The sequence below is a fragment of the Eleutherodactylus coqui genome, chromosome 5 (genome assembly GCF_035609145.1).
Source record: "Eleutherodactylus coqui strain aEleCoq1 chromosome 5, aEleCoq1.hap1, whole genome shotgun sequence".
In the NCBI taxonomy this organism is placed as follows: Eukaryota; Metazoa; Chordata; class Amphibia; order Anura; family Eleutherodactylidae; genus Eleutherodactylus; species Eleutherodactylus coqui.
In genome coordinates, this window is record NC_089841.1 from 123,950,654 (window position 1) to 123,977,382 (window position 26,729).

A 26,729-nucleotide genomic window follows, 5' to 3' on the forward strand; every position below is an offset into this window, starting at 1 on the left:
TTTCATGGTACGGGGTGATTTCATATGAAATGTGTGACACTATTATCTTTGTTTCCAAATAATATTGCAGCAAACTGTACTTTTACCATAGTGTAGATCAATATAAATACCACCCTCACTGGGCGCCATTGTAAAACATTGCACTGGTGAGCGGCGATTCAGAGATACATGGAATGAAAGCTTTTTCCTCTAATATCAAGAAATCACCAGTAAATATAGGTCTTTGGCTTCTCTTTTATCAAGTCAGTAACAATTTTGTACATTTTTTTCTTACATTTATCCTTGTGTGTGAAAGTCGAGTGCCAACATTACGTAGGGCTTCCACTGGAACACGAAATATAGAAATTCATACTACAATTCAAGTTATATCCTATGGCGCTGATGTCACAAATTGCACTTATGTTAGGACACACTGGTAAAAGCACAATACTTTATTAGGGCTAAGACAGAAATTTAGCAGTGTTACAAAACTGATCACCCCGTCTCTAAATGAAGGCCCACTGGCCATAAGCCAACCATCACAGGTTCGCCAGCAATCTGCTGTTACTGCTGGCAGCCGCAGGTTTCTCCTAGAAGAGCTTCTAAGGAGAAACGTGCTATTAGATGTTGCCCATTCAAATGCATAAGCAACCGTTTTTTAATTACGCCTGTATGCCATTATATAATATGTAACGACTGCCCATATGTGCATCTATGATGGCCATAAGGCACTGAAACCCTAATACAGTCAATGAGGTCAGCACCATTCCGCTCCATTTTTTTGGCTGTTCAGTTCCAGGAGGTGAACAATGGAAACAGATGACAGACCTGATAACGGCAGTGAATGCGCCCTAATTGGCAGAGACGGTCAACAAGTTTTACTAGAACATTTACATTTTGCATATCCTGTAGAATACATCAAAAGCTGAGTACTTGATACTATAGTGCAGAGCTACATGCTCTGTCCCACAGCTTCTATTAGCTTCGTTGCACACTGCTTTGGAACCCTGTTTGGCGTATACACGGGAAAAACCCCAATGTTACAGAGGGCAAAAGAGTTTCCTTTTGCCTCCATTGGGACAGTATATGCAATTCTACCTATTTTCCCTACTGTATAGGAGGGCATAGCAGACTGCACTTTCCTGTATCACATCACAAAAAAAATGTGAGGACATGTTGCGGCAGCCACAACCCACGCCCACATTCAGTGGCGAATGGCCGCACACTTTTATGAGTATTACCAGCAAAATCGTATGGCCATTCGTCACATCATTTGGGTGTGATTTGCAGCCACATGGCTGCTGCTAAGTACAGGCTCACACTCACTTTACTTTTCATATAGGGTCATCTATAGACTGTTTATAGAATCATATAGGTTGGAAGGAACCTCCCGGGTCATCTGGCCCAACCCCCTTCTCAGTTCAGGACCACTAAAGGCCAATTTAGACACAACGATTATCGCTCATAATTCGCTCAAAAGCTGTCTTTTGAGCGATAATCATTGTGTAAATGTGCCCATCTTTCACCAAACAACGTTTTTCAGTTCTGCTTGAAAACAGTCATTCAGCAGAACAGCTGATAAGCAGGACCACAGGGTGTGTTTCACCCAGGAAGCGCTGATAACAGCTGATAACATTGTTACAGCTGTTCTCAGTTCTCAGCCCCGCTGAACTGCGCACTCTGTGTCTTCTGTTCATGGTGCTGAATTCTCCACAGGGAGCCAGTGGCTGAACAATGGAGCTAATTACAGAGCTCAGACCTCCTGCTGAGTTCTGTAACAGCTCCCAGAAGCTCCTTTGCATGTAAATGAAGCTAATAAAGTACTAATAGCAATTAGTGCCTATTAGTACTTTATGCAAAGCAATTGCTGATCTTTCAATCTTTTGAAAAATATCTGTGTGTGTAAATGGGCCTTAAATCATCCCATACAGATGTCTGTCCAGCCTCTGTTTGAACACTTCCATTGAAGGGGAACTCACCATCTCCTTTGGTAACCTGTTCCACTTATTGATCACCCTCACTGTCAGAAAGTTTTCTCTAATATCTAATCTGTGTCTCCTCCCTTTCAGTCTCATTCCATTACTTCTAGTCTTTCCCTGTGCAAATGAGAATAGGGCTGATCCCGCTGCACTGTGACAGCCCTTCAGATATTTGTAGACAGCTATTAAGTCTCCTCTCAGCCTTCTTTTTTGCAACCTAAGCATTCCCAAATCCTTTAACCGTTCCTCATAGGAAATGGTTTCCGACAGCTCACCATCCTAGTAGTTCTTCTCTGAACTTACTCCAGTTTGTCTATGTCTTTTTTAAAGTGGGTGCCCAGAACTGGACACAGTATTCCAGCTGATGTCTGACTAAGGAAGAGTAGAGGGGATAATTACCTCACGTGATCTAGACTCTATGCTTCTTTTAAGACATCCCAGAATTGTGTTTGCCTCTTTTGTTACTGCATCACGCTGTTGACTTATGTTCAGTCTGTAATCTATTAGTACAGTGGTACCTCGGGATGAGAGTGCCTCAACTTGCTAGTTTTTTGACTTTTGAGCAGGCTGTCTCCTGAATTTTTGCTCTGATTTACGAACAAAAACTCGGGGTATGAACCTGCTTGCAAGTTGAAAAACTCGAAAGCTGAGACTCAGGGGGGAACTATAGTCACCTGTCGCCGGCGTTTCATCCTCGTGATGGTCTGCCGCACTACTGCAGGCTGTCACTCTCTCCTCCACGCTGATACAGATCATTGCTTTCTGAATGTGGGGCTTGAATGCCCCGCCTCTAGCAAGCTAAGCTCTGATTGGTTAACTCAGCACTGCGTCAGCCAATGAAAGGTGGCGCTGGGTTAACCAATCACAGCCATTCAATGAGATTACCTTTGTAGCCTGTAAGCGGACCCAGTACCGAGTACAGATATGCAGTGCTGGACTGGCAGATAGGCAAGAGAGGCAAGTATAGGAGGTTTTGTTACGCTTGGGCATGGGGAGCACAAATTCACATATTTAAAAGAATTTTAAAAAAACTCCAAATGTTGACGGTGCTTTCAAATGTAACCTGTTTTAGGCTGCATGCACACATAACCATTTATTGCAGTTTTCAACCACGATTGAAACTGTGAAAAAAAACGCATGCAGTTTTCTAAAAACCTCATACTTCTTTTAAAACTGCATGTGGTTTTTAACAATACATTCATTTTCAAAACAAACTAATGCGTTGTAAGAAATTTTCTTCCACTCGTGGAATCTGCAATTCCTAACCACAAATGTGAGCGAACTGGTCGAAGTCCATGCATTTCAGTGCCTGTGTATTACCGCGGAATCCGCTCATGTAAGATCTCCCTTACAGTACATAAGATGGTTTTGAGCATATGGTTAAAACTGTGTCAAGAAAAAAATAAAAAAAAATAAAAATCGCACAAGGGTTTACTGCAATCTTGCGATGCGATTACTGGGGGCATGGTTTTTAAAGATTCAACTATTATAATAAGTGTTATAATGACATGGTTGTTGTAGGACATACATCTAATTTTCTGTAATTCTAAGCATAACGTGGGTTGTATTTACATGGCAAATAACCACAGTGCAAAATTGTGGCAAATAACCTACAGTGGCCAAAACTAATATACAGCAATCCCAAACAAGCACGCTCTGCAGAATATCGGCCCATCATTTTAAGCAGGGCTGTGGAGTCAGAGTCCCATTTTGGTGGAGTTGTTAGAAATGTACCAACCTTAACTCAAGCTTATAAAAAATATATGTTATTAATATGGTACAATTAATCAAATTCAAAATGTGTTCAGATTTCCTTTCATAGGAATTTAGGAGGAGTTTGAAGTGTCCTATAAATATATATTCTATTAATCTAAGCACCTATTTATCAGAAACCATTACCAAAGCCGACCAAATACTGTAAATGTATCACTTAAAAACAACTTGTCATAAATGAAGGAGTCAGAAATGGGGGTCGGAGTCTGGGAAAATTGAGGAGTCGGAGGTTTGCCTTAACGACTCCACAGCCAGGCTTTTAAACCGTATTTACATGGAGCTACTATGTTGCAACTGACAGCAATCTGTTGCCCGGTTTGTAAGAAGAGTGCTCACCTGCAGCGGGCACAGCGGGCTCTCCGGATTGCACTGTTCTCCACAGGAAGGTCAGACAAACCTCGAAAAGCTCCTTCATCATCTGACGATGGGTCACCTGCACCATGTACACAGTCCTGCGTCAGACTAGAGATCTCTGCTTTAGTACCTTCTGGTGACCATTCATGAGGTTCACAATCAGGGCTGCAGTCCAGTATGAGGAAGTGATCCAGGGCATTAGTACATGGCTGATCACAAGGAGGTAATGCTGGACTTCGGAGAAGGTTCTCGCATGCGCCATTGTCAATGCTGCATGTAGCATCTGGATCCATCATGTCATTCAGATACTCCAGAGATCCTGTCTGTTCCCTGCATGGAAAGAACACAAACAGTACTGTCATGGCTGGCTTGAGGCACTCAGAGGCCATCTGGATGTGTGCTACAGAGCTGTAGACATGACATCTACCACCTCCGTTCTGCAATGTAGTACTCTCCACTACAATTATATTAGACTGCTTTCCCATCTGCGCTGGGGGTTCCGCTTACATGCTCCGTTCCGGAAGCCGTAAAGGGAGTCCCAGCGGCCGAAGGGCTCTATCTGTGGATGGAACCAAACAGCGGCAGGCAGACTCCATTGACTATAATAGCACTGAGGACTCATTCATACGAGCGCATTTACACGCCACGTATTTTATATGCAGTGAATAGAACACATTGATTTCAATAGGTTCATTCACAGCTGCATATTTTCTTTAAACAAGTTTCGGTCACATGAAAAAATATGCAGCATGTCCTATTTATGCACTGAAATAAGCCCTAGTGAACGGGCCAGCATAGATCCGCAGGGAACCTGTTTATTCCCTGCGTATTTGGGTATCCAAACAATGGGCCTTCTGCTTTTTTTTTTATACACATGTAAATATGCTGTGTATTCATGCTGAAATACACGGGAAATATGCAATTTTCTGTGTAAATAGGCTGCGTATTAGGCACCGAAATACGCATACACCCGTGGGAACGAGCCCGGAGTCTAGATGTTAGCTTTAGGTCAATAGCAAAATCAGCGCAGGGTATTTGCTGGCAGTCGTACTCAATTCTGGTGCTCTTTTCTGGTGAGAGGTTTTTTGCAAATTGAAACATGCAGATACATTTCTTTTTTCTGCCATTTGTGCCCCATCGGATGTCTTTGATGCTTTTAATCTTCTTCCGGCAGCTGAAGTTTCTACGGATCTCCATGCTTCCGTTTTCAGCTACTGGCAAGAGCCAAAAGCATCAAAGACAGCCGAGGGCGGACAGTGGTCAGGGGAGAACTGCAGACCCCTTGTTCTAGACATCAGTGGGGATCTCAGCAACAAGACCCCCACTAAGCACGCATGGCTTGTGTTGATTTCAATGAGAGCTGTGCCTGCAGTTACAAGCGCCGGCCACTACACAGAGGTCAGCGCAGAGACTTCCGCTCCGACCCGTATTATTGGGGAGCTGCCAGTGGCCCCACAATCTGCTGATCGGTCCAGTCTCGAAGGATGGACCCCAGCTGATCAACTATTGATTACTTATCCTGAGGATAGGTCAGCTAAATTGTTCTTCCTGGAAACCCCCTTTAAAGTGTCATGATGGCGTCACAGTGCGTCTTTGTCATGCAGAACCTGGTGATGGGCTCCCTATATACACATGACCGGCTAGAGGGCTTCTCTTGGAGACCCCCTTTAACATTTGGATACTTCTCCTGCTATGCTAATCAAAAACAAAAAAAAGGCTAATAGTAAACGTAACTCTTCCGGTCATCTAATATGGCATCACATCTGTAATACTTGTATACAAGAGGATCTAACAGCACAACAGAAACAATAGGTATTTCCTGGGAAGCATATGCCTCATCTGTGTGCTGCAGCACCAAACCGATGAGGACTATGGAGTCCAGGGTAGCAGCATGGTCATGCCCCCTGTGTCTGCTAACATGGCATGCAGGGAAGTAGTGTTCACTGGGGACTCTCTTTGGCATCATCTCACATGTACACACATGGAACGACACGTGATGGCTCTATGAGCAGTCCCACTTTCCTATACCACCAGTGAAGGGTGTAAAGCTTTATTGAGCCCTAATTACACTCACACAGACTAGGGAAAGCTCAGAACGCTGCACTCATCTGTCTCCTCTCGCTCTCCGTACTCTTAGCTTCATGCGTTCCAGCATCACTTTGTCACGTGACTGCTTCCACTACAGGAAGCCTGTTAGGACAAACTACGTGTGAACGCATTATCTCACATGGGTGTTTACCCCTGGATTGATCAGGTCGTAAGGGTTAATACCAGTGAAATCCTTTTTGAGTGTAATTTAGCTTCTGCTTGACAAACACAAAGTTTTCATTTTGATAAATATTTCACAGAAACCTCAGTTTTCTGTATTATTTACTGGCAGCTTTGTGATGGGATAGCCTCATATACGTCTAGCAGGTGGAGGTTTTGCATTTTCTGCTTAAAAACCTACATTATGTGATAATTTTTAATTTGTTTTCTGCAGGAAGTGATTATAGAAATAAATAAACGTTCGGATGCATCCACACTAACATATGATCGTATGTGAAATGCGCACGTTTTTGTCCAAAAAATGGATGGAAACATGGGCTATAATGGGTTAAATGTAGTCGGATACGTTTGATTATGGAGACCCTGGCATACATTTTCAGACTTTTTTTTCTGGGACAGAAAAGCATATGGAAAATATGTTTTTTTTTCAACATTGCAGTCAATGGAAATTGCTGTAGGTTTTCAGACGCATAACATTTACGTTTTTTGTAATAAACACATTCTTCCTTTTAAGACTTTTGAACTTTAGGATTTTCATTTTAAAAAAAGGGTTTACGGTAAAAAAATTAAACATTTTTCATATCAAAAATGGATCAAAGATTATACCGCACATTTGATTTTAAAAACATTTCTCGCATATGTGAAATATACTTGAAAGTGCCAGTGTGGATGGGCCCTTAACGCTCCAAGACATACAGTTATATCATGGAGGTTCAGCGTTTGCATGGAGGGGGATCGAGAGCCGATCCCGCCACATACAATGCGTGTGCCGGCTGTTACTTACAGCTGACACCTGCGCGCAAAAGCTGTGATCAGCACTCCCATTGATCACAACCCTGTTTACACTTTAAAATGCCCTGATTGGTTTCCCCCATGATGAGATTGTGGGGTGCCATTTGGTTGCCATGGCAGCTGGGGGCCTCCTGAAAGCCCACAGGGATGCCATTGCAGATCGCCTATGGCATGGCTTTATACAGTATATCGAGTTCTGACAGGCAATCTAAGGGCTCATGCCCACAGATAGAGCGGGATACGCTCGCAGATTTCCGCCGCGGGAGTACCGCGTTTAAAAAGGTGACTGCCTGCGAGGAATCGCGTAATTCCACTGTGGAAATCCCGAGGTCTCCATTAATACTATATTAATGGAGACCTCCTGTGGCTGAAAAACATGGTGAATTAGAACATGCCGCAATTTTTTTCCCGCGGGGGAAAAATCCACGGCAGAATCACGCATGTGAGCATTGAGCTATTAGGTTTAATAGAACCTAATAGCAGCGGATTTACGCCGCGGGAACCACGGTGAAAATCCATTTGTGAGCATTAGCCCTAATACTAAGATATTACCTCATACTACAGGAGCGATCGCAAGTTCTTATCCCCAGTGGGGACTAAAAAGAGTGTGATAATCAGTTTTAGAAAGTTTTAATGATTGAAAAAATAAATAAAAAGGTCATAAAAATTTAACTCCCTCCCCCCCCCCCTCCATTTGCCATATTTATAATCTAAACTTAAAAAATTCAAAAACATATTTGGTATCACTGCATTCATAAAAGTATCACACTATTTACCACGAACGGTGAATATCGTCAGGAAAAAATACACAACAGCAGAATTGTACTTTTTTTGGTTTCCCTGTCCCCAAGAAAAAAAGAAAAAGGAGATCGATCAAATAGTAGTATGTACTCCAAAATGGCATCAATAGAAACTGCGGGACGTACTGCAATAAACGAGTCCTTACACAACTATGTCAACGGAAAAATGAAAAAAAAAAGTTATGGCTGTCAGAAGATGGTGGGAGAAAATAATTTTTTTTCCAAAGATATTTTATTATGTGAAAGTTTCCCAAAAGAAAACTATATTATTTGGTATCGTAGTAATCGTACTGACCCCCAGAATGAAATCATCAGATCATTTTTGCTGCAGAATATACACTGTAGAAACAAGAGCTCCCAAAGTGCCTCGTCCTTGACGGGTTAAAGCAAACTAATTTGCAGTTGCTTAAACTTAAATTTTTTATGTCAGTTACTTACTTATATTCCCAGAAACCTCAAATCCATGTAAAAAAAAATCAAAATATACAAAAATCAGAATATACGATATTTGAGCAATGACAGGTATTGAACAAGAGAGGGCGCCCTTTAACAATAGAAGAGCGGCAGCCAGAGTGATTAGCGCTACCTTTCCAAGCTTCCTTCCATGTGATTACACACATTTGTCTTGTGATTTTTCCTGACCAAAGACTGTTGAAAGAAGGAAGTCAGTGCAGTTCTTGTGTCATTAAGGGAATTTAGGGAACAATAAATAGAGAAAACAAGGAATTAAAAAAAAGTCTGTGCTGAGAAGTAATTAATTATCAAAGATATGAGGGAGACTGAAATCTCAGCTTATTAGCAAAATAATAAGACACTTAAAGAAAACAATGCAGTTTTCTTTTATTTTGTGGGGGCTAAAATCCTGCGGTTGAATGTTTCTTCGGAGTCTATGTTAGTAGTGTTTTTGGGGTTAGTGGCATATTTATCAAAACCGTGAAAGGTAAGGGCTTTACTCCACCCTAGGGCTCGTTCACACAAGCGCTGTTTTAGCGCAGTTTAGGCGCTATACTGCACTAAAGATCAAGTAAATGGGTGAATTTCAGCTATTTAAATTAGCCCATTCACACAATCCGAGGTGTGTGGTGCGTGTTTTCCAACTCCTATAGGAGTCTATGGAGAGCACGCACCAAAGATAGGTCAGGTCCTATCTTTTCTCGCATGACGGACCTTAGATACAAGCTTTGCAGTCGCTGTCCTGTCTTTGATTGGTGCGAGTATTTAGCGCGTCTAAATTTCCTTCATGTGAACGTTTCTATGGAAAACCATTGGTTCTCATAGAAGATCTCTTTTCACGTGCCTCTCATCCACTAAAACAGCGCTCATCTGAATGAGGTCTTAGGCTACATTCACACAGGCGAGTGCAATATCAGGACGAGAGATCACTTCTGGGAAATTCCGATCCTCCGGCACTTGTTTCATACATGTCAGAGGGTTGGTAAGTGTTTCCCCTTGTTTTTAATGGGAAGCATCACATCACACGGCATGTGATGTGATTGACTGTCCCATTGAAAACAATGGAACACATTTTACCTTGCAGCATCGCTGTGAGGTGGGGAAAAAATAAAAAAAAAAACACAAAACTTGCGAATGTAGCCTAAAGGAGTTGTCCAAGTTATAGTTTATAAAAACCCCTTCTGTATGACAAGACATAGGCTTATACTCCTAATCACACCCTCTGCATCCTGCGCCGTGTCCGATCGTCTGCGTCTGTGTATCTTTACAGGCTGTAGACCCTCCTGTTTTATGGGTTGTCACAGGCACTAAAGCCAAAAAGATTGATCGCTGAGCTCTGATTGGTTGCAGCGCCTGCGATGTCCCATAAACTAGCTGGGGAAACCTATAAACGTGACGTCACACAGGAGACCTGGAGCAGCACCGCACAACACAGCAGAGAGAGGCGAGTATAAGCCTATTTGTTGTTTTACTGCATGCAAAAGGGGTTTTAGATATAAACTTTAGGGCCGCTTTCACACGGCTGTGAAAATCGTGCGAGATTTGTGCGTTGCAAGACGCAGAAATCACACACGAATATGAACCCCATTCTTTTGAATGCAGTCACATACATATGCGATTTTTTTTTTTTCCCCCTGCATCGCATTGCGGGAAAGGATCACAGCATGTCCTATCTTTGGGTGTTCCCTTGGAACTCATCACCCATTTTTTTCAATGGGACAGAAAAACACATCACACTGCGCGCAACGTGCACACAGGTGCGATACAAGGTTTTCCATTGAAAACAATGGGAAACACTTGCCAATCCTCCAACGTGACTAAAAGCCACACCGGAGGATCGCAATCTCACCGAAGTAACGAGACGCGTTAACTAACTCAGACAACCACTTTAACCCACACTACTACCTATTGTTTAACCCCCAGTTTCAACTATCCCTTTCGTACCCCATTTTTCACCTGTGACAAGAAGCGGGAATTATCACCATATTAGAATTAATCAACCCTGCAGAAAAAGGACTCCTACCTTCCTAGAACTGCAGCAGACATAACCCGACATATGCTCCCCTTCCTACACTACTAACAAGCATTCTGTCTAACATTTCAGAACACAAGAGGTCATCCCCATTCCAATTATAATTCATTACATTCTGCTCCCGTAAAGCATATATCACACAACTATATATACGTTTGCATCATGCCCTACGCTACGACACGATGAATCTCGCTATAAATAAATGGATGCATGACGCAATAACCTTTGTACCCTCCCTTATCCTAGCATCCCTTAAACAATCTTTCCACATTTTTCTGATGCCTAGATACTTAGAAATGACTCTTAAAATGTACAGGTCATTTCTTACTCCGAACAGGGTTTTAGAGTGGGACTTTATTCTTGTCTGTGCCTTAAATGTGAGGAATGTACGTAGATGCCTCTTTATTTCACTGTATGTGGAGCAGTCCCCACATACAAACTTTCTGGTCACACAATCATGCTTTCATCTCTCGATGCTTGGTGCAAAAGGTCCCATTAAACTCTACCTGAACCCTTTATGACCATGTCTCCAGAGAGGGGTCTGGCTTCAGCAGTTATGACCTCAAAATTTGGTTTACCACTGCTGCCCTCAAATCTATTTTTCAGCTTTGGAACCAACCCAAACCACCTACTTCTAAATTTTTCTTGGAGAAGTTGTCTCATAATGAGAATGGATTGGGTTGGAACAGCGCAAAACAAGGAATCAAAAGTTGTGAACTATTTTGCTACATGGATCGCTTTCGTTGCTCTGCTCTCTCGGCAGATACGGCAGCAGATCCATACATGCTGTGCAGCGTCTGAGGAGCAGGGTAGAGATGTTAACCTTGTCACGGGGCTTTACCATCTCCTCCCTAAGGGTAGCTCGGGAACTAACCTCATTACTGCTGGGGGAGATCACAGGGGTAGTAACCGCAGGTTACCTTAAAGGGGTTGTCCCGCGGCAGCAAGTGGGGTTATACACTTCTGTATGGCCATATTAATGCACTTTGTAATGTACATCGTGCATTAAATATGAGCCATACAGAAGTTATTCACTTACCCACTCCGTTGCTGGCGTCCTCGTCTCCATGGTGCCGTCTAATTTCTGTGTCTTCTGGCTGCTTTAGACGCGCTTGCGGTGTGTGGTCTTCTGCCTGGTGAATGGGGCCGCTCCGGCGCGCTCGCGCCGGAGAGCTGGTCTGCACGTCGTCATTGTAGCTCCGCCTCCGTCACGTGGTGCCGATCAGCCAATGAGGTGGCTGTATCGGCAGTGGAACGCAAGAGAGGAGAAGAAAATCCACAGTGCACCATGGAAGAAGACCCGCGGTGCACCGTGGTAGAAGACCAGCGGCGCCATCTTTAAAAGAAGAAAAGAAGAAGCTGCAGAACGGGGATGCAGGTAAGCGAAATGTTATTTTTAAAAATTAACAAATGCATTCTTTTTAACAGGGCATAATGCAGGGGTCTATTGAAAAAAAAAATTTCGATTTCGCCGCGGGACAACCCCTTTAAGTCCGATTGTCACTCGTGACGCCACCGTTCCTTCTCCTGGAATGGATCTTGTGGAAGAATAAAATAGTCCCACAACAGAAGAGTTTATTTTTGGAACAAACCCGGGAACGGTCAATCTTGTCCATTTACTTAAACTTCTTGCTAAAGTAATACAACAGTCTCAGTACAATAGTATACCAGATTACTTCACGGTGGATCTCACGAGGTATTGGAAAAATCCACAGGCCAAGTTATCTGTAGGTCCTTTCACTCCTGGCAATCACTTTCTCCACCGGCAACAACACTCACTCTTACTTTCTTCTCTTGTCACTAATAAGAGGTTTCTTTCTCTCCGTACTCAGCAGCAGTACAGAGGTTCCCTGGGTTGAACGGGCCCAGGCTGAGCATCAGACAATCACTCTGCCTCCTCCATACTGCATGCACGAACCAACCTGACAGCCTCTCTGTAGTGTCTCAGACTCTCACCAACGAACTCTCTGAATCAACTAACTCCCCATTTCCTTCTTGCAAACCGCATATATCAAGGCATCATCACTTGCTCACAAACAATACTCACAAAATGATACATTTTTCAGACAGGACAGAACATACCATACATTAACCCTTTCAGTCCTGCAACCATCCAATACATATAACTTGATGCATTCCACAAACAAGATACTGACAAGACATTGACAAGAGACAAACATAGAACATTCTGGAGGGAACCCCATTAACTCTGGGCCACCACAGTAGTCTCCCACAGTGTGGCATATGAAGATTATCATGTCTGGTTGGTAACCAGTTTTTTAAAAAAATGAGAAAGGTGAAAGTCTGGAGTGTTTGAGGCATTTTTCTTCATAAGCTTTTCACTAGGATTTAAAAACACTTGTACAAAATGACACAATTTAAAGGGGTTGTCTCGGAATTTGGACATTTTTTCTATTCATGATCTATTGTAAGGATAGTGTCACTTCCGCACCTCGCCACAGCACGGACGCAGGGTGATGTGCACACAGAATGCAAAACCTGTCCCTTACCCAACAGGGAAGTGAGGAGCCCCTTCCTACAAGCAGAGTAATTGTCTTGATAAGGACAGCCCCACTGTCTTCTCCTGGGCCCTGACTATTCTTTTCAGAAACCCCTGAAGAGGTGCACTGACACAGCAAAATTAAACAATAAAGGAAACAAAGAACAGAAACAATCACCAGTATTTAATCTGAAAAGGAAGTTTTTCACCCAGCACAGAGGAACCAACCACTCCTCTATAGAACCTAAATAAACAGCAAGGAGAAGAGGGCGTGGTAGGAATATAAAGCTCTTCAACCTGCTGATAGGTAGAGCATCTAGAGAACCACACCCCAAACCCTCTTTCAGGTATGACTAATAGCATACAAATATGCAGTGAACTGAGAGAAAGCAGCTAGCAATCTCTGCACAATGTGCATTAACCCTTGTCCTGCATAGTAACAGGGTGACGAGTGAGACCCTGTCTCGTGGCTACCATGCGACGATGCCGTCGCAACTGAGAAGCTGCAACATATAGGTCATCAATAGATAATCAGAGGGGTTCTGCCGCTCCAGATCCCTAATGATCAGCTGCTTCCCTAAACCGCTGTTAGTATGAACAGTACAGGAAGCAGATCACTACTGCGGAGGCCCAGATTGGAATTGCAGGTGAGCTCATATTGAAACAGATTATACCAACCGCATTACAGCAGCCAGGTTTGAAACTGCAGGCACAATTCGTGTTGAATTTCCAAACTGCGCCGCTACAGTATAGTCAATACGATCTGCTTCATGCACTGTCCCTACTGTGCATTCACTGTGCAGCAAGTCACGAGAACTTTGTTACCACAACAAATACCAACTTTATATCATTTTGTTTTGCCACTTCTATGCAATAGAAACTTAGAATACCTTCAGTTTCACTTTTGAATGCTCCTGCACTGTTGACTATATAAGCGCTATATGGGGTTATCTTCAGCTGCCAGAAGGAGCTAAAAATTGTTGACAGGGCACATGGGCTCCGAAGTGAAAGTTCAGGTACTCTTTAAAAGTTTTCTGACGGCTGCATATACCCAAGAAACTCAGGTACAACTTCATCAGACTGCACATGGACACCAGTTTGTGTGTGGTGTAATATTCGCGGACCCCGCACATTGCATATCCTATTCTCGTATGAGAAAAATCTGATTAGCTTCCTAAGCTACTAGGGGGCCATGTGCTGTCGTTGGAATACATGGACAGCACGCAGCCTGAATATATGGCCATCTGAATGGGCCCCTATATGTAGCTTTATAAGGGCTTGTTTTTTGTTGGACGACTTGACGTTTTTATAGGAAACAGGATGAACAAAAATTTCAAGTGTTTGTATTTTGATATACAGGGTTCACTGTGTATGATAAATATTATGATAATTACATAGGTCGGGTCCTTAAAGGGGTTGTCTGGAATCCCAACCAACCAGTTGATATAGGGACAGCTATTATTGTGGACAGAGCTCGAAGCAGACAGCTCTGTCTGTAGTGCAGTGGCTCGGTTTGAAAATGCAGACTTAGCTGTCATTGAATTCCATGAAAGCTGTGCCTGCAATGCCACCCGAAGCCACTGCACTATATACAACTTTTTTTCTCCTTACAATTTTGGGACACAGTATGGGCTTTGACCATTTTTGATCACTTTTATAATAGACTGCACAAAACTTCTGTATAGGAGTATATTATGTTAGATTAATACTGACGGGCAGCCTAATAGACTTACATCTATCCAGACCTGTGGAACTTTAATGAGCTCTAGTTGTCATGCCATTGACCAACATTGCTCCTAGACCACTCCCTTTGTAAAACCACTTGGGTGCCGTGGTCACTATTGACTGCAGCATTTACAGGTGTGAACAGCTGAGATTGGAGTTAACTCAATGTCAGCTTATTGTACAATTGACGATCATTGCTAATGGTAGTGTCTATGCAGGAAATATTACCCGCCAGTTCTATAAATCTGCAGTGCAAAAAGCGGTTACAAAGATTCCACTAATAACACGTGTAAAAAGCACTATGAGAAAAATATCGCCAAACTACAAGCATTTTTTCTATGCATTTTAAAAAACACCCCAAAACTATCCGTGGTGACTGGCAAATACTATTAATACCCATCAGGGCAGTTGGCTGCTGAAGAACCCCTAGTCTACAATAACCAATTCAATTACAATTACAGTCATGTCATTTGAAAGTGAATATATTGGCACTATTTGTTATGGGAGCAATTTTTCTTCCTGGTTGCATTAATTAAGACATTTTAAGCAAATATGTCTAACTGACTGCATACGAAGAAATAGAAATATTTACAATTTTGTCTCTTGGGTACAAATATATTGTGCAGGGTTTGTGGGGTTTTTTTATCCCCTATCTATATTTGTTTGCAAACTCTGAGTTTTCTTTCTTGTTTGTTTGGTATAGAGGTAGGATTGCATTTATTTAGTACACTAGTATTGCTGCAGTTGCTGAGTTTACGGGGACTGATAAGACCAACCTTCCCATCAGAATTTTCTCCATGGCTTCCGTGTTTTATTCTTACGATGTTCACCATTTGGAAAAAATATGAGAAATGTCTTATCTGGATCAGGACGATTACTGCGATACCAAGTTTATGTTGTTTTATTTATTTTATACTATGTTTGCACAATAAAAACACATTTTTAACACGAAATGGATGGCTTCAGAGGTCCCCTCAATCCCACACTGGATCCAACTGGTAAATACCGTAATCTCTTATGAGAAAATTATATATCAGAACCGAGGCTGCCCGGCTAAATTTAAAAAAATATGGGGGATGTGGTTAGACTCCCACTCTACATTGTGATAGACATGATAATTATTTAGTATAAAATGTCTATCAATATTTGTATATAACCCAAATGTATTTTGCTATTGTAATGACTTTCAGCTCTGAGGAGTTCAAAGGACACACACAATCTAATCATGGTATTTGCTAGCCAATGGATGGGTGATGTATTTGCTCTAAATACATCGAAGTTGCTCAACCAGTTTCTAAGAAGTTAAAGGGCCATAGTGTCGTGTATATCCTGTGTGTTTACCTAGGCCCCCTTCCACTCTTCAAACACAAGCTAGTTAAACACATCTTGTCAACTACACAGAATTCCTTAAGGTTGTCTGCATGCTAAAGAATACAAAGTCCATACTATGGCGGACGTGAGAGAGGGTGGGCAGAGAGGTGGGCAGAGAGGTGGGGGATTCTGTATGATCCGACAAATGAGAATCCTATGTTACTGATGTAACCTGTTGCACGCCCATTGTGTGTCTGTACAATAAAAGGCCCTGTCTGGCTGTTTCTGGACGGAGAGCCATTTTTAACATGAGATTCATACCTTGTGTTTGACTTGGTCAGTGTGCGCATACTGCTTCCACACAATTAGGAAAGCGACAAAATACCCCAAAGCCTGCTGGAGAAACCGTAATCCAGCACAATTGGCGTCTCCTGGGTGGACCGAGTTAAGAGATTTTGATTTCTTTCATTCTGGAAAAATACAGAGATCGGCAGACGGCACGCAGAACTCAGGGGCCCGAAAATCTACAGAACACGGTAAGATTGCTTTATGTAAATCTACCGATGTGATCTGGGTTCTGACTGCTTTTCTGCCTGTTCCTGATCCAGAGTGATAAATCAATGAAAGGCAGGTAATATAGTTCTTTCTTACTCGGAAAAAAGACCACCTGTCAGGACAGTGTCCGGGATATGGGGGTCCCTGAGATATCCCGCAACCCCTGTCCCTGCCTACTTGCCCCCCTGGGCTAACCCCCAGGGCGACAACTGGGCGACGGTCCCTACCCTCACTAGGGAAGCGGGACACGGGAGACAAACAGACACTGAGACAAGCAACGGTAGAATGGTCAGACAATCCGGGTAGGCAACAAGAGGGTACGCAGTACGGAGGGGTCAGGCAAAAACGTAGTCAAGTCCAAAAGCAGGTGTCAGAAAGGCCGAGGTCACAAGAGCAGTCAGGATAAACGCGGGTGCAGCTGGAGAACCAAACTAACACTGGCAAGGCCTGAGAGGAAAACACACCTATTTAAATGCTGTCAGCGCTCCCGCCCCAGAAGCTGATTGGGGCGGGGAGCCTGACAGCAGCAGGGCTAATCAGGGCGGTGCTGGGGGCACGCCCCCAGTCTCACTGCACAGACAGTTACCAGGGAAGCCAGCCTGGTAGTCAAGCGACTAGAAGCACCAGCTGCCTCCCTAGCAACCCGGCGGCGACCAGTCTTACAGCGGCCCGGGGAGATCACAAGAACCGGGGTACCTCTGCGCCGTGCTCCTGTACCCCGGGTGGCCGGACCGGTGGTGCGGGCACGGCGGCCCCGAGAGTTGCCGGTTCTGACAGTACCCCCCCTTCTACGGGGGGACACCGGACCCCCATGGCCAGGTGCGGGCTTAAGCGGAAAAGCCCTGTGGAATGCCTGGACTAGGCGTGGCGCATGAACGTCCCTGGCAGGGACCCACGTCCTATCCTCAGGGCCAAATCCTCTCCAGTGGACCAGGTACTGCAGTACACCTCTAACCCGTCGGGCATCCACCAGCCTTTCTACTTCATACTCCAGTTCCCCCTGTACCAGAGAGGGAGGAGGCGGGTTCTGGGTGGGGAGAACTGGAGTCACATACTTCTTAAGCAAGTTCTTGTGAAAAACCTTGTGGACCTTCCAGGGGTCAGGAAGTGCCAACTTATATGACACCGGGTTGATAACCTGAGAAACCGTAAATGGGCCAATGAACCGAGGAGCAAGTTTCAGGGAGGGAACCTTAAGTCTCAGATTCTTAGATGATAATAAAACCTGCTCCCCGACCACAAAAGGTGCAGAGATAGTACGTCTTTTATTTGCGTATTTACGCAGTTTCTCTTGGGAACCCTGAAGGTTCTTACGAACCTGGGCCCAAACTGTGCACAGTTCTTCGGCGGATATGTCGGCGGCCGGATTGTTCGAGACCAAAGGAGTAGAAAGCGAGAACCGGGGATGGAACCCATAGTTACAAAAAAAAGGTGACAGTTGGGTCGACGAGTTACCATGGTTGTTAATAGCAAATTCGGCGAGAGGTAAGTAGTTGGCCCACTGATGCTGGTTATCAGAGACAAACAGTCGCAGATACTGGATAAGTTCTTGGTTCATCCGTTCCGTTTGTCCGTTACTCTCGGGATGGAAAGCGGAGGAAAAGGACAAATTAACGTTTAGATTTTTACAGAAGGCTCGCCAGAAGCGTGCGACGAACTGAACCCCTCTATCAGACACAATATCCTCGGGGATCCCATGTAACCGAACAATCTCCTTGATGAACATCTCAGACAAAAGTTTGGCGTTAGGCAACTTGCCAAGTGGAACAAAATGAGACATTTTGGAGAAACGGTCAACTATTACCCAAATGACCGTATTCCCCAGCGAGGATGGCAGATCAGTAATAAAATCCATGGACAAATGGGACCATGGCCTGGACGGAATGGGCAAGGGCAGAAGAGGCCCCTCAGGACGTCTCCTGAGGTTCTTCCCCCTTGCGCAAACCGGGCACGCGGACACAAATACCCGTACATCCTTGGCCATGTGCGGCCACCAATAGAGTCTGGCCGCTAACTCCAGAGTACCCCTGATACCGGGGTGTCCAGCTAGGACTGAAGCATGTGTCTCCTCTAACACTTTCAATCTCAGTGCCAACGGGACAAATAATTTGCCTTCCGGAAGGGCTTCAGGAGCAGATTGTTGAGCGGCGTGAATGAGAGGTGAAAGGTCGGAGGAGACAGCAGCGAGGACCACCCCAGGGGAGAGAATGCTCTCAGGCTCCGGCTCGGAAGGTTCCGGAGAACCAAAACTCCTAGACAGGGCATCAGCCTTGACATTCTTAGAACCGGGTCTATAGGTAACAACAAAATTGAACCGAGAGAAAAACAAGGCCCAGCGGGCTTGCCGAGCATTTAACCTCTTAGCGGAATCTAGATAAGTGAGGTTTTTATGGTCAGTGAGTACCGTAATCTGGTGATGGGCTCCTTCCAAAAAATGCCTCCACTCTTCGAAAGCCCACTTAATCGCCAGCAATTCCCGGTTGCCTATATCATAGTTCCGTTCGGTGGACGAAAACTTCCTAGAAAAATAGGCACACGGTCTAAGGTTGGTGAGAGTGGAGGGACCTTGGGACAGTACCGCTCCCACACCAAACTCAGAGGCATCTACCTCCACCACAAAAGGACTGGACAGATCCGGTTGTACTAGGACAGGTGCAGACGAGAACGCCGCCTTTAGGGTATTGAAGGCCCTCAGAGCCTCAGAAGACCAGGTCCTCACATCTGCCCCCTTTCTGGTGAGGTCCGTTAGAGGTTTAGCCACCACGGAGAAGTCTTTAATGAATTTGCGATAGTAGTTGGCGAAGCCGAGGAAGCGTTGAAGGGCTTTCAACGACCCTGGCTGGGCCCACTCCGTGATGGCCTTCACCTTTTCAGGATCCATCTGGAAGTCGCATGGCGTGATGATATACCCCAAGAATGATATCTTTTGTACCCCGAAAACACATTTCTCGAGTTTAGCAAACAGCTTGTTATGTCTGAGTCGAGCTAGCACAGTCTGAACGTGAGTATGGTGACTCGGCAAGTCGGAGGAAAAAATCAAAATGTCGTCTAGATATACAACCACGAACACCCCCATGATATCCTGAAACACTGAGTTCATGTACCCCTGAAAAATGGCGGGGGCGTTACACAATCCAAAAGGCATAACTAGGTATTCAAAATGCCCGAGGGGCGTATTGAAGGCGGTTTTCCACTCATCCCCCTCCCGAATGCGGATGAGGTTGTATGCTCCCCTGAGATCAAGTTTAGAAAACCATCGGGCACCAGCGACCTGGTTGAGGAGGTCAGGAATGAGTGGAAGAGCATACTGGTTTCGGACTGTGATTTTATTTAGCTCTCTATAGTCAATACAGGGCCGGAGACCCCCATCCTTCTTCTCAACGAAGAAAAACCCGGCACCCACCGGGGATTCTGAGGGCCGGATGTGCCCCTTGGCCAGGCTGTCCTGGATGTAGTCCCTCATGGATTCTCTCTCTGGAACCGTAACGTTATAAATGCGGCCCTTAGGAAGTTTGGCCCCAGGAATCAAGTCTATTTTACAGTCCCATTCCCTATGAGGGGGCAGAGCTTCAGATAATTGTTTGGAGAACACGTCAGAAAACTCGGAGAGGTATTCTGGTAGGGGGCTCCCCTCGCAGGTGGAGATTCCCACCTTCACCGCACAAAGGTGGTTGGCACAGCGGGGACCCCACTTTACCAGTTCCAACGTGTCCCAATTTACTACGGGGTTGTGCTCCCGGAGCCAGGGGAGGCCTAGGACGACGTCCACAGACAAATCTCTCATCACTAGAAAGGTGCAGGTTTCCACGTGTAAGGCTCCTATAGTAAACCTTACTTCAGGGGTCACCAGATTAACCACCCCTGCTTGCAAAGGAGTGGAGTCCACTCCTGAAACCAGAATCGGAGTTTCTAAACGTAACAAAACCCCGGACAGTTGAGCAACGAAATTAAAGTTAACGAAATTAGCCGCAGCCCCCGAATCAACAAAGGCTTGCCCAGTACGGTGGAAAGCATGAAATTCTAGGGTGCAAGGCACTAACATTTTGGACAACACAGGGAGTACCTTGGCTCCTAGACAGTCCCCCCGATAACTGCCTAGGAGCGGGAGTTCTTCCTGCCGTGGCTTCTTAGCGCAGGTAGCAATGCGGTGACCCGGCTCCCCACAGTAGAAGCAGAGGTTCTTCTTCAGGCGGTGTTCCCGTCGTTGCTCGGGGTTCACGGCTCCCAGCTCCATGGCCTCGGTGGTGGGAGGGTAAAAGGTCGGGTCAGTCGAAGAAGTAGACGTGGGGAGTGGGGTGGTCCGAGCGGCGTGTCTGGCCCTCAAACGTCGGTCGGCTCGAATAGCCAGCGACATGGCTTGCTCCAGGGTTTTAGGCTCTGGGTGGGCCACAAGTAGGTCCTTGAGACCCTCAGACAGGCCGGTCAAAAATAAGTCTTTTAGGGCGGCATCGTTCCACCGGGATTCCGTACAATGTTGACGGAATTGGGAACAGTAGTCCTCCGCCATCTTACAACCCTGGCGCAGGGCCAGAAGTTTGGAGACTGCGTAGCCCGCCCGGTCGGGTTCGTCATAAATTTGACCCAGGGCGAAAAAAAAGGCGTCAAGGGATAGTCGGGCTGGAGAGCCAGCTGGTAGCGAGAAAGCCCAATTTTGGGGCTCTCCCCTCAGGCGGGTAATTACGATTCCCACTTTCTGGTATTCAGTACCAGAGGAGTGGGGGCGGAGATCAAAGTAGAGCTTGCAGCTCTCTCTAAATGCAAAACTGATCTCTCTCTCCGGAGAAGCAATCCGGAAGCGTGGCTCGAGGTTCTGACATCGTTCCTGGAGCGGACGAGGGCTGCATGGGACCTGCAGCTGCCACTTGTTCCCGTGGCTGCAAGCGGGCTGTTAGGTCCTGGGCAAGGGTCGTAAGGACCTGGACCTGGTTCGCTACAGCCGCCACGGCCTCCATCGAGGGGCTCAAAGTTGCCGGGCGGATGCAAGGGTCTGACCTTAGTTCGGCCAGTGTTACTGTCAGGACAGTGTCCGGGATATGGGGGTCCCTGAGATATCCCGCAACCCCTGTCCCTGCCTACTTGCCCCCCTGGGCTAACCCCCAGGGCGACAACTGGGCGACGGTCCCTACCCTCACTAGGGAAGCGGGACACGGGAGACAAACAGACACTGAGACAAGCAACGGTAGAATGGTCAGACAATCCGGGTAGGCAACAAGAGGGTACGCAGTACGGAGGGGTCAGGCAAAAACGTAGTCAAGTCCAAAAGCAGGTGTCAGAAAGGCCGAGGTCACAAGAGCAGTCAGGATAAACGCGGGTGCAGCTGGAGAACCAAACTAACACTGGCAAGGCCTGAGAGGAAAACACACCTATTTAAATGCTGTCAGCGCTCCCGCCCCAGAAGCTGATTGGGGCGGGGAGCCTGACAGCAGCAGGGCTAATCAGGGCGGTGCTGGGGGCACGCCCCCAGTCTCACTGCACAGACAGTTACCAGGGAAGCCAGCCTGGTAGTCAAGCGACTAGAAGCACCAGCTGCCTCCCTAGCAACCCGGCGGCGACCAGTCTTACAGCGGCCCGGGGAGATCACAAGAACCGGGGTACCTCTGCGCCGTGCTCCTGTACCCCGGGTGGCCGGACCGGTGGTGCGGGCACGGCGGCCCCGAGAGTTGCCGGTTCTGACACCACCGTTTTAACCTGCTCAAGGGGTATTTTGTATGCTGTGTATATTATGTCTGAGACGGTTAAAAATTGTGTATGCAAGACCAAGAGACAAATTCTGTGAGGGTTAATGTGTCGGGAGGGCGGACTCGGCTGTTTAAGTCTGAGGGAACACGCCAGTGACACGTGCTCCTAGGTAAAACTAGTGTGAGGTTAGGAAGATTTATGATACGTATACTTACCTTTTATGATTGAGCGTGTTATGTTCTCATATGTGGAAAGGTATTTACGGGTGAATATAGCCGTGGTGTGACGGCTGGCTCCAGAAACTCTTGGTCATTGAAAATAATCGTCAGTCTCTGTGTATAGCTAAATGTCCTGTCTAGATCGTGTACAAGGAGTGCTCTTGGGGATTACTAGTATACAGTGGGCTGTTATAAAGGTAGATGAGATATATACCTTGAGCCGTTGTGGGTATTCTCCAGTAATCCCGTCTGTCTGCTATTATAGAAACAATGTGCAGTGTTGATTATTGGGGGAGGGGTGCTGGTAAGAGAGTGGACTGAAGTTAAGCCACTAAGAGCACTTCTCAATTAACCCTTTCTGTTTACTTTGTCTTTCCCTGTGTTTTATAGAATTAATGCGTATTGTAATCTGAGTGGGAAAGAAGGGTTATATGGGAAGGATTTGAAGAAAGCAGATTTTACAAGAGGAACACTATTGTGTCCAGAAACTTTGAATAGAATAGAATAAGCAGGTAGCATAAAGTTGAGCAGATTGAGAAGGTTCAGGCATAGACGCAGGTTGTTTAGAGAATGGGGAGCAAAGTGAGCAAGGACAAAGGTCATAGAGCTTGTGATTTGGTTACTGAACAATGGGAAAGGATCAGGAAAAGTTGCAGAAAGAAATGCTAGGTCATGGACAGATAAGATAGGCTGTAGAAAGTTTTCAGAAGATGAGCAGGAAGCCTAGCAGAAAGAAAGGTGTTTTTAGATTGCTAGGAGGAGGCATAATGTAGTTAAGAGATTGAAGAGGGGAAAGCATGTAGGGGGGTATGTGTATTGCTAATGAACAATGTAATGTCTTTGTGTTGACTACAGCCCCTCCCTGTAATGGCGGCCGTGCTTGCAATGTTTACAATCCAACATAGTGTGACTCTGCAGTAAATGTAGTGAGGCCTGCCCCCACCCTGAAGTTATTTCCCCCCATGTGCTCACTTTCAGGGTGTGTGATGTTACTTCCGGTCCCTCCCCATCCGGGGCAGGACCTGGCCCCGCCCCTTCCTCCTCCAGCGGCCATCTTGCCTCACCTGGAAGTGCTGCTACTCAGCAGCCATTTTGCCTCACCTGGGAGTGCTGCTGCCCCTGGCCCCGCCCGTTCCTCCGGCAGCCATTTTGCCTCACTTGGGAGATTTGTAGCACCGCCCCTTTCTGCCTCTGGCGGCCATTTTGCTGCACTTGGGAGGTCTATATTCCCCAATGCCACTGTATCCAGTGCTAACATCATGATTGTCTGAAGTAAGGTTTTGTTTGACCAGACTTTGTTACGCTCCAAGATGTGGCCACTTTGGATGTGTGATAAGTTCAGGGAAACAAACCTTTGTGGAGATGCAGCTTGGGACATAGTAGACGACTAAGCTGGTTTATAGTGCATGGAAGATTGGAGTTGATGCATGGGGGGCAGAGGCCGGGAATACATGACAGGGGACGCTCTCTCATGTTCCCAGGGGCTCTGTTTTCCACTGCCCGCTTCTCCAATGGATACTCAGACAGATGATGTTACGGAAGGCTCCTACAGATGAAATAATTTCCCTATAGTCACCCAGCAAACTTTTTCATGCAATTTGGTGAAGTAATTTTACTTTTTATGTGAAGAAAGAGGGACTGAATTGCCCAGAGTAGGATGTTAATTCATCCGTATTTTTTAGTTTTTCTTTAAGTCTTTTGTATATTCTAGTGTCAGTCTACACTGAAGCTATAATTATATTCCGACAGGAGAGTAAAAGCTAAACGCTGGCCATACCCTGAAATACTATTACACTGGGTGACGTAAAATTTTACTTGTGTTGCGCCCCCTTGTGTTAAAAAATGCTAACTGCGACCTGAAATAAAAAAAAAAAATTTTTAAGGAGATTTTCGCTCAGCCTTCGCTGCATACAATGTCACCTTGACCTACAAAGTGCTTGTTTTTGTGCCTCTTGGTTTACTAGTTTGAACGCAATGACTCTTTTTCCATTGAGTATTGCGGTTCAAAAGGGGGGAGGCATAGGTGATCTGGGTCATAGATGATCTAGGTGTTGTAGATCAGCTATTGGGTTTGAAAAAAAAAAAAATAAATGATTTTGTGCTACAAGATTCCGAGCCATGTGAAATAGAACATCAGCACGATTATTTAGTACTAATTCAGTAAGAAACTGCAGATATGCAAACAGTTACCAGGACCCCTGTTGATAATGCATATGTTGAGCTTTTTGCAGATGGTACCAGGGTGAGGATTGATGACTCCACATCGGATATGCAGTGGTCACACAACAAGATGTCCTAGAAGAGCTCTGCCTCCGCATGTCACAGTACAATAAGCGGAATTGAAGGCCCTCACTGAGGCGAGTAGAGTGGCGAGAGGTAAGACCGGCAACCCTTTACACTGACTCCTGGTATGCATTTGGCACAGCTCATGATTACGGCCCAATATGGAAGGCCAGACAGTTTTTTTACCTTAGCAGGACAACCAATTGAGAATGGTGCAGCGGTACAGAGTCGCATGGAGGCCCTACTTCTACCTGACAAAGTTGAGAGTTCGCACCGATTCCTACACTGAAGAGGCGAGAGACGACACCCTCGCTGACAGCGCAGCAAAGGCAGCGGCCCTCAAGCCGTGGAAGAAAGAAGAAAGATACTGACAGCATGAGTCAGTGGTAAAAAAAAACTTTGGACATTGACAAAAATTTGGACTTTGATATGCTAAAGACTTTTACAGTTACCAGCCAGCAAGGAAGGAAAAAATAAATGGACTAATATGGGAGCAGCAGAAACAGGACAGCGTGTGGTGAACGGTCAACAGCACTTGCCCACCACAGTTCCTGTATCCCATGATGGCCCAGCTGATGGATGGAAAGACCCACCTAGTAAAGCAGTAATGACGACGACGCTTGAAAGAGGTTGGGCGACTTCTAGATTCTCTGTAGCTGCTGCATCATTTGTCCGGTTTAGCATGATCTATGCCATGGGTAAGTCAGGGCAGAAGTAAATTTGCCACACCACACTTGCCGGGACCACTCTACCCATTTCAGGGATTGCAAATTGACTACGTTCAGCTCCCCACTTGTTGGGAAGTATGACTACGTGCTTGTTGTTGTTGATGTCTTTGCAGGTTGGAGGCCGACCCTGTTACCAAGGTAAACAAGTAGGTAACCGCAAAGAAGCTCATGAACGAGGTAAACTGTGAATATGGGGTACCAGAAGTGATTCAGAGTCAGACAGAGGTATAAACTTTGCAGGTGAATGTAACATGTCATGTCTGCTCTGGATGTATCCCAGGCCTTTTACATACTGTACCACCTTTAGTGTAGTGGAAAGGTGGAGAGACGTAGTGGCACGCAAAAATTAAGATACTTAAAAATGACGCCACTTTGGAAAGACTGTCATCCAATAGCCTTATACAGTGTTAGATATGAACCCAGGGGGGATTATACATTATCTCCCTACGAGATTGTTTGGGTTAGCCCCAAGGCTAGGTCGTTACTATCCTCAGTAGTTACAATTACAATCTGATGTGTTGACTGAGTATGTGATTTCCGTTGTTAAAGAACTAACCAAAGCCTATGCACAGGTGTTCTCTTCCAGACTCAGAGGCAGACACTGGGACACATATCTTGCAGCCTGGGGATTGGGTGTGCGTCAAGAAGTTCCTCAGGAAGCACCCTCCTGAGCCCCGATTTGATGGCCCCTACCAGGTGCTTCTGACTACTGCCACAGCTGTGAAACTAGCCGAAAGACTTACATGGATCCGTGCTTCATACTGTAAGAAAGCTTCAGATCCGGGAGACCAGTCTTAGTTGTGCCAAAGACATTACTCTGGTTAGGGCTAGTGAGAGAGGAGGGTGGCAACTGGAATCCTTAGTCGGAAGAATATGGGGGTATGGTTACCTTCTAGTATAACTCGTCCAATGCTCAAGTAGCCGCATATTCCTTCGACTATTGTACTGTGGTCCCGTGTCTAGGCACAAGATCCCACCGCAGGCCAGATTTAGCTCAGTCCAGCTGGTTATATGACTCATATACCCGGGGAATACAATATGTTTGCGCCACTGATAACGTCTGGGGAGAAGACTGCCGTTATTGGGGATTAGTGGGATGGAACACAGGAATAGACTAGTCCTATAAACCGCGAAGTGCCTTAAATAAGAAAAATAGGAGCGGGAAATCCCTAATTAGTCGTATAACCCTCCTTGAGAATAATAAGGACAGCAGGTATTGGAAGGCTGAACTTAGTATGTTGCTTGGTTTTAATGTGGTTGTTACACTAACCATGGGAGATCCAAGCCCGGGGGACGGGGA

The 26,729-nt window shown here is 45.5% G+C and overlaps 1 protein-coding gene across 1 annotated transcript in view; it reads right to left on the reverse strand.

Annotated features, from left to right (window-relative positions):
* DTWD2 (DTW domain containing 2) overlaps positions 1 to 6,234 on the reverse strand; it is a 240,487-nt gene extending 234,253 nt beyond the window's left edge. The window contains exons 1-2 of the mRNA XM_066603098.1: positions 6,160 to 6,234; positions 4,068 to 4,415 (exon numbers count right to left, since the gene is read on the reverse strand). Coding sequence (XP_066459195.1) covers positions 4,068 to 4,381 — 314 coding nt within the window. The 5' untranslated portion in view covers positions 4,382 to 4,415; positions 6,160 to 6,234. The remainder of the gene's footprint in view (positions 1 to 4,067; positions 4,416 to 6,159) is intronic.
* Between the last annotated feature and the right edge of the window lie 20,495 nt (positions 6,235 to 26,729).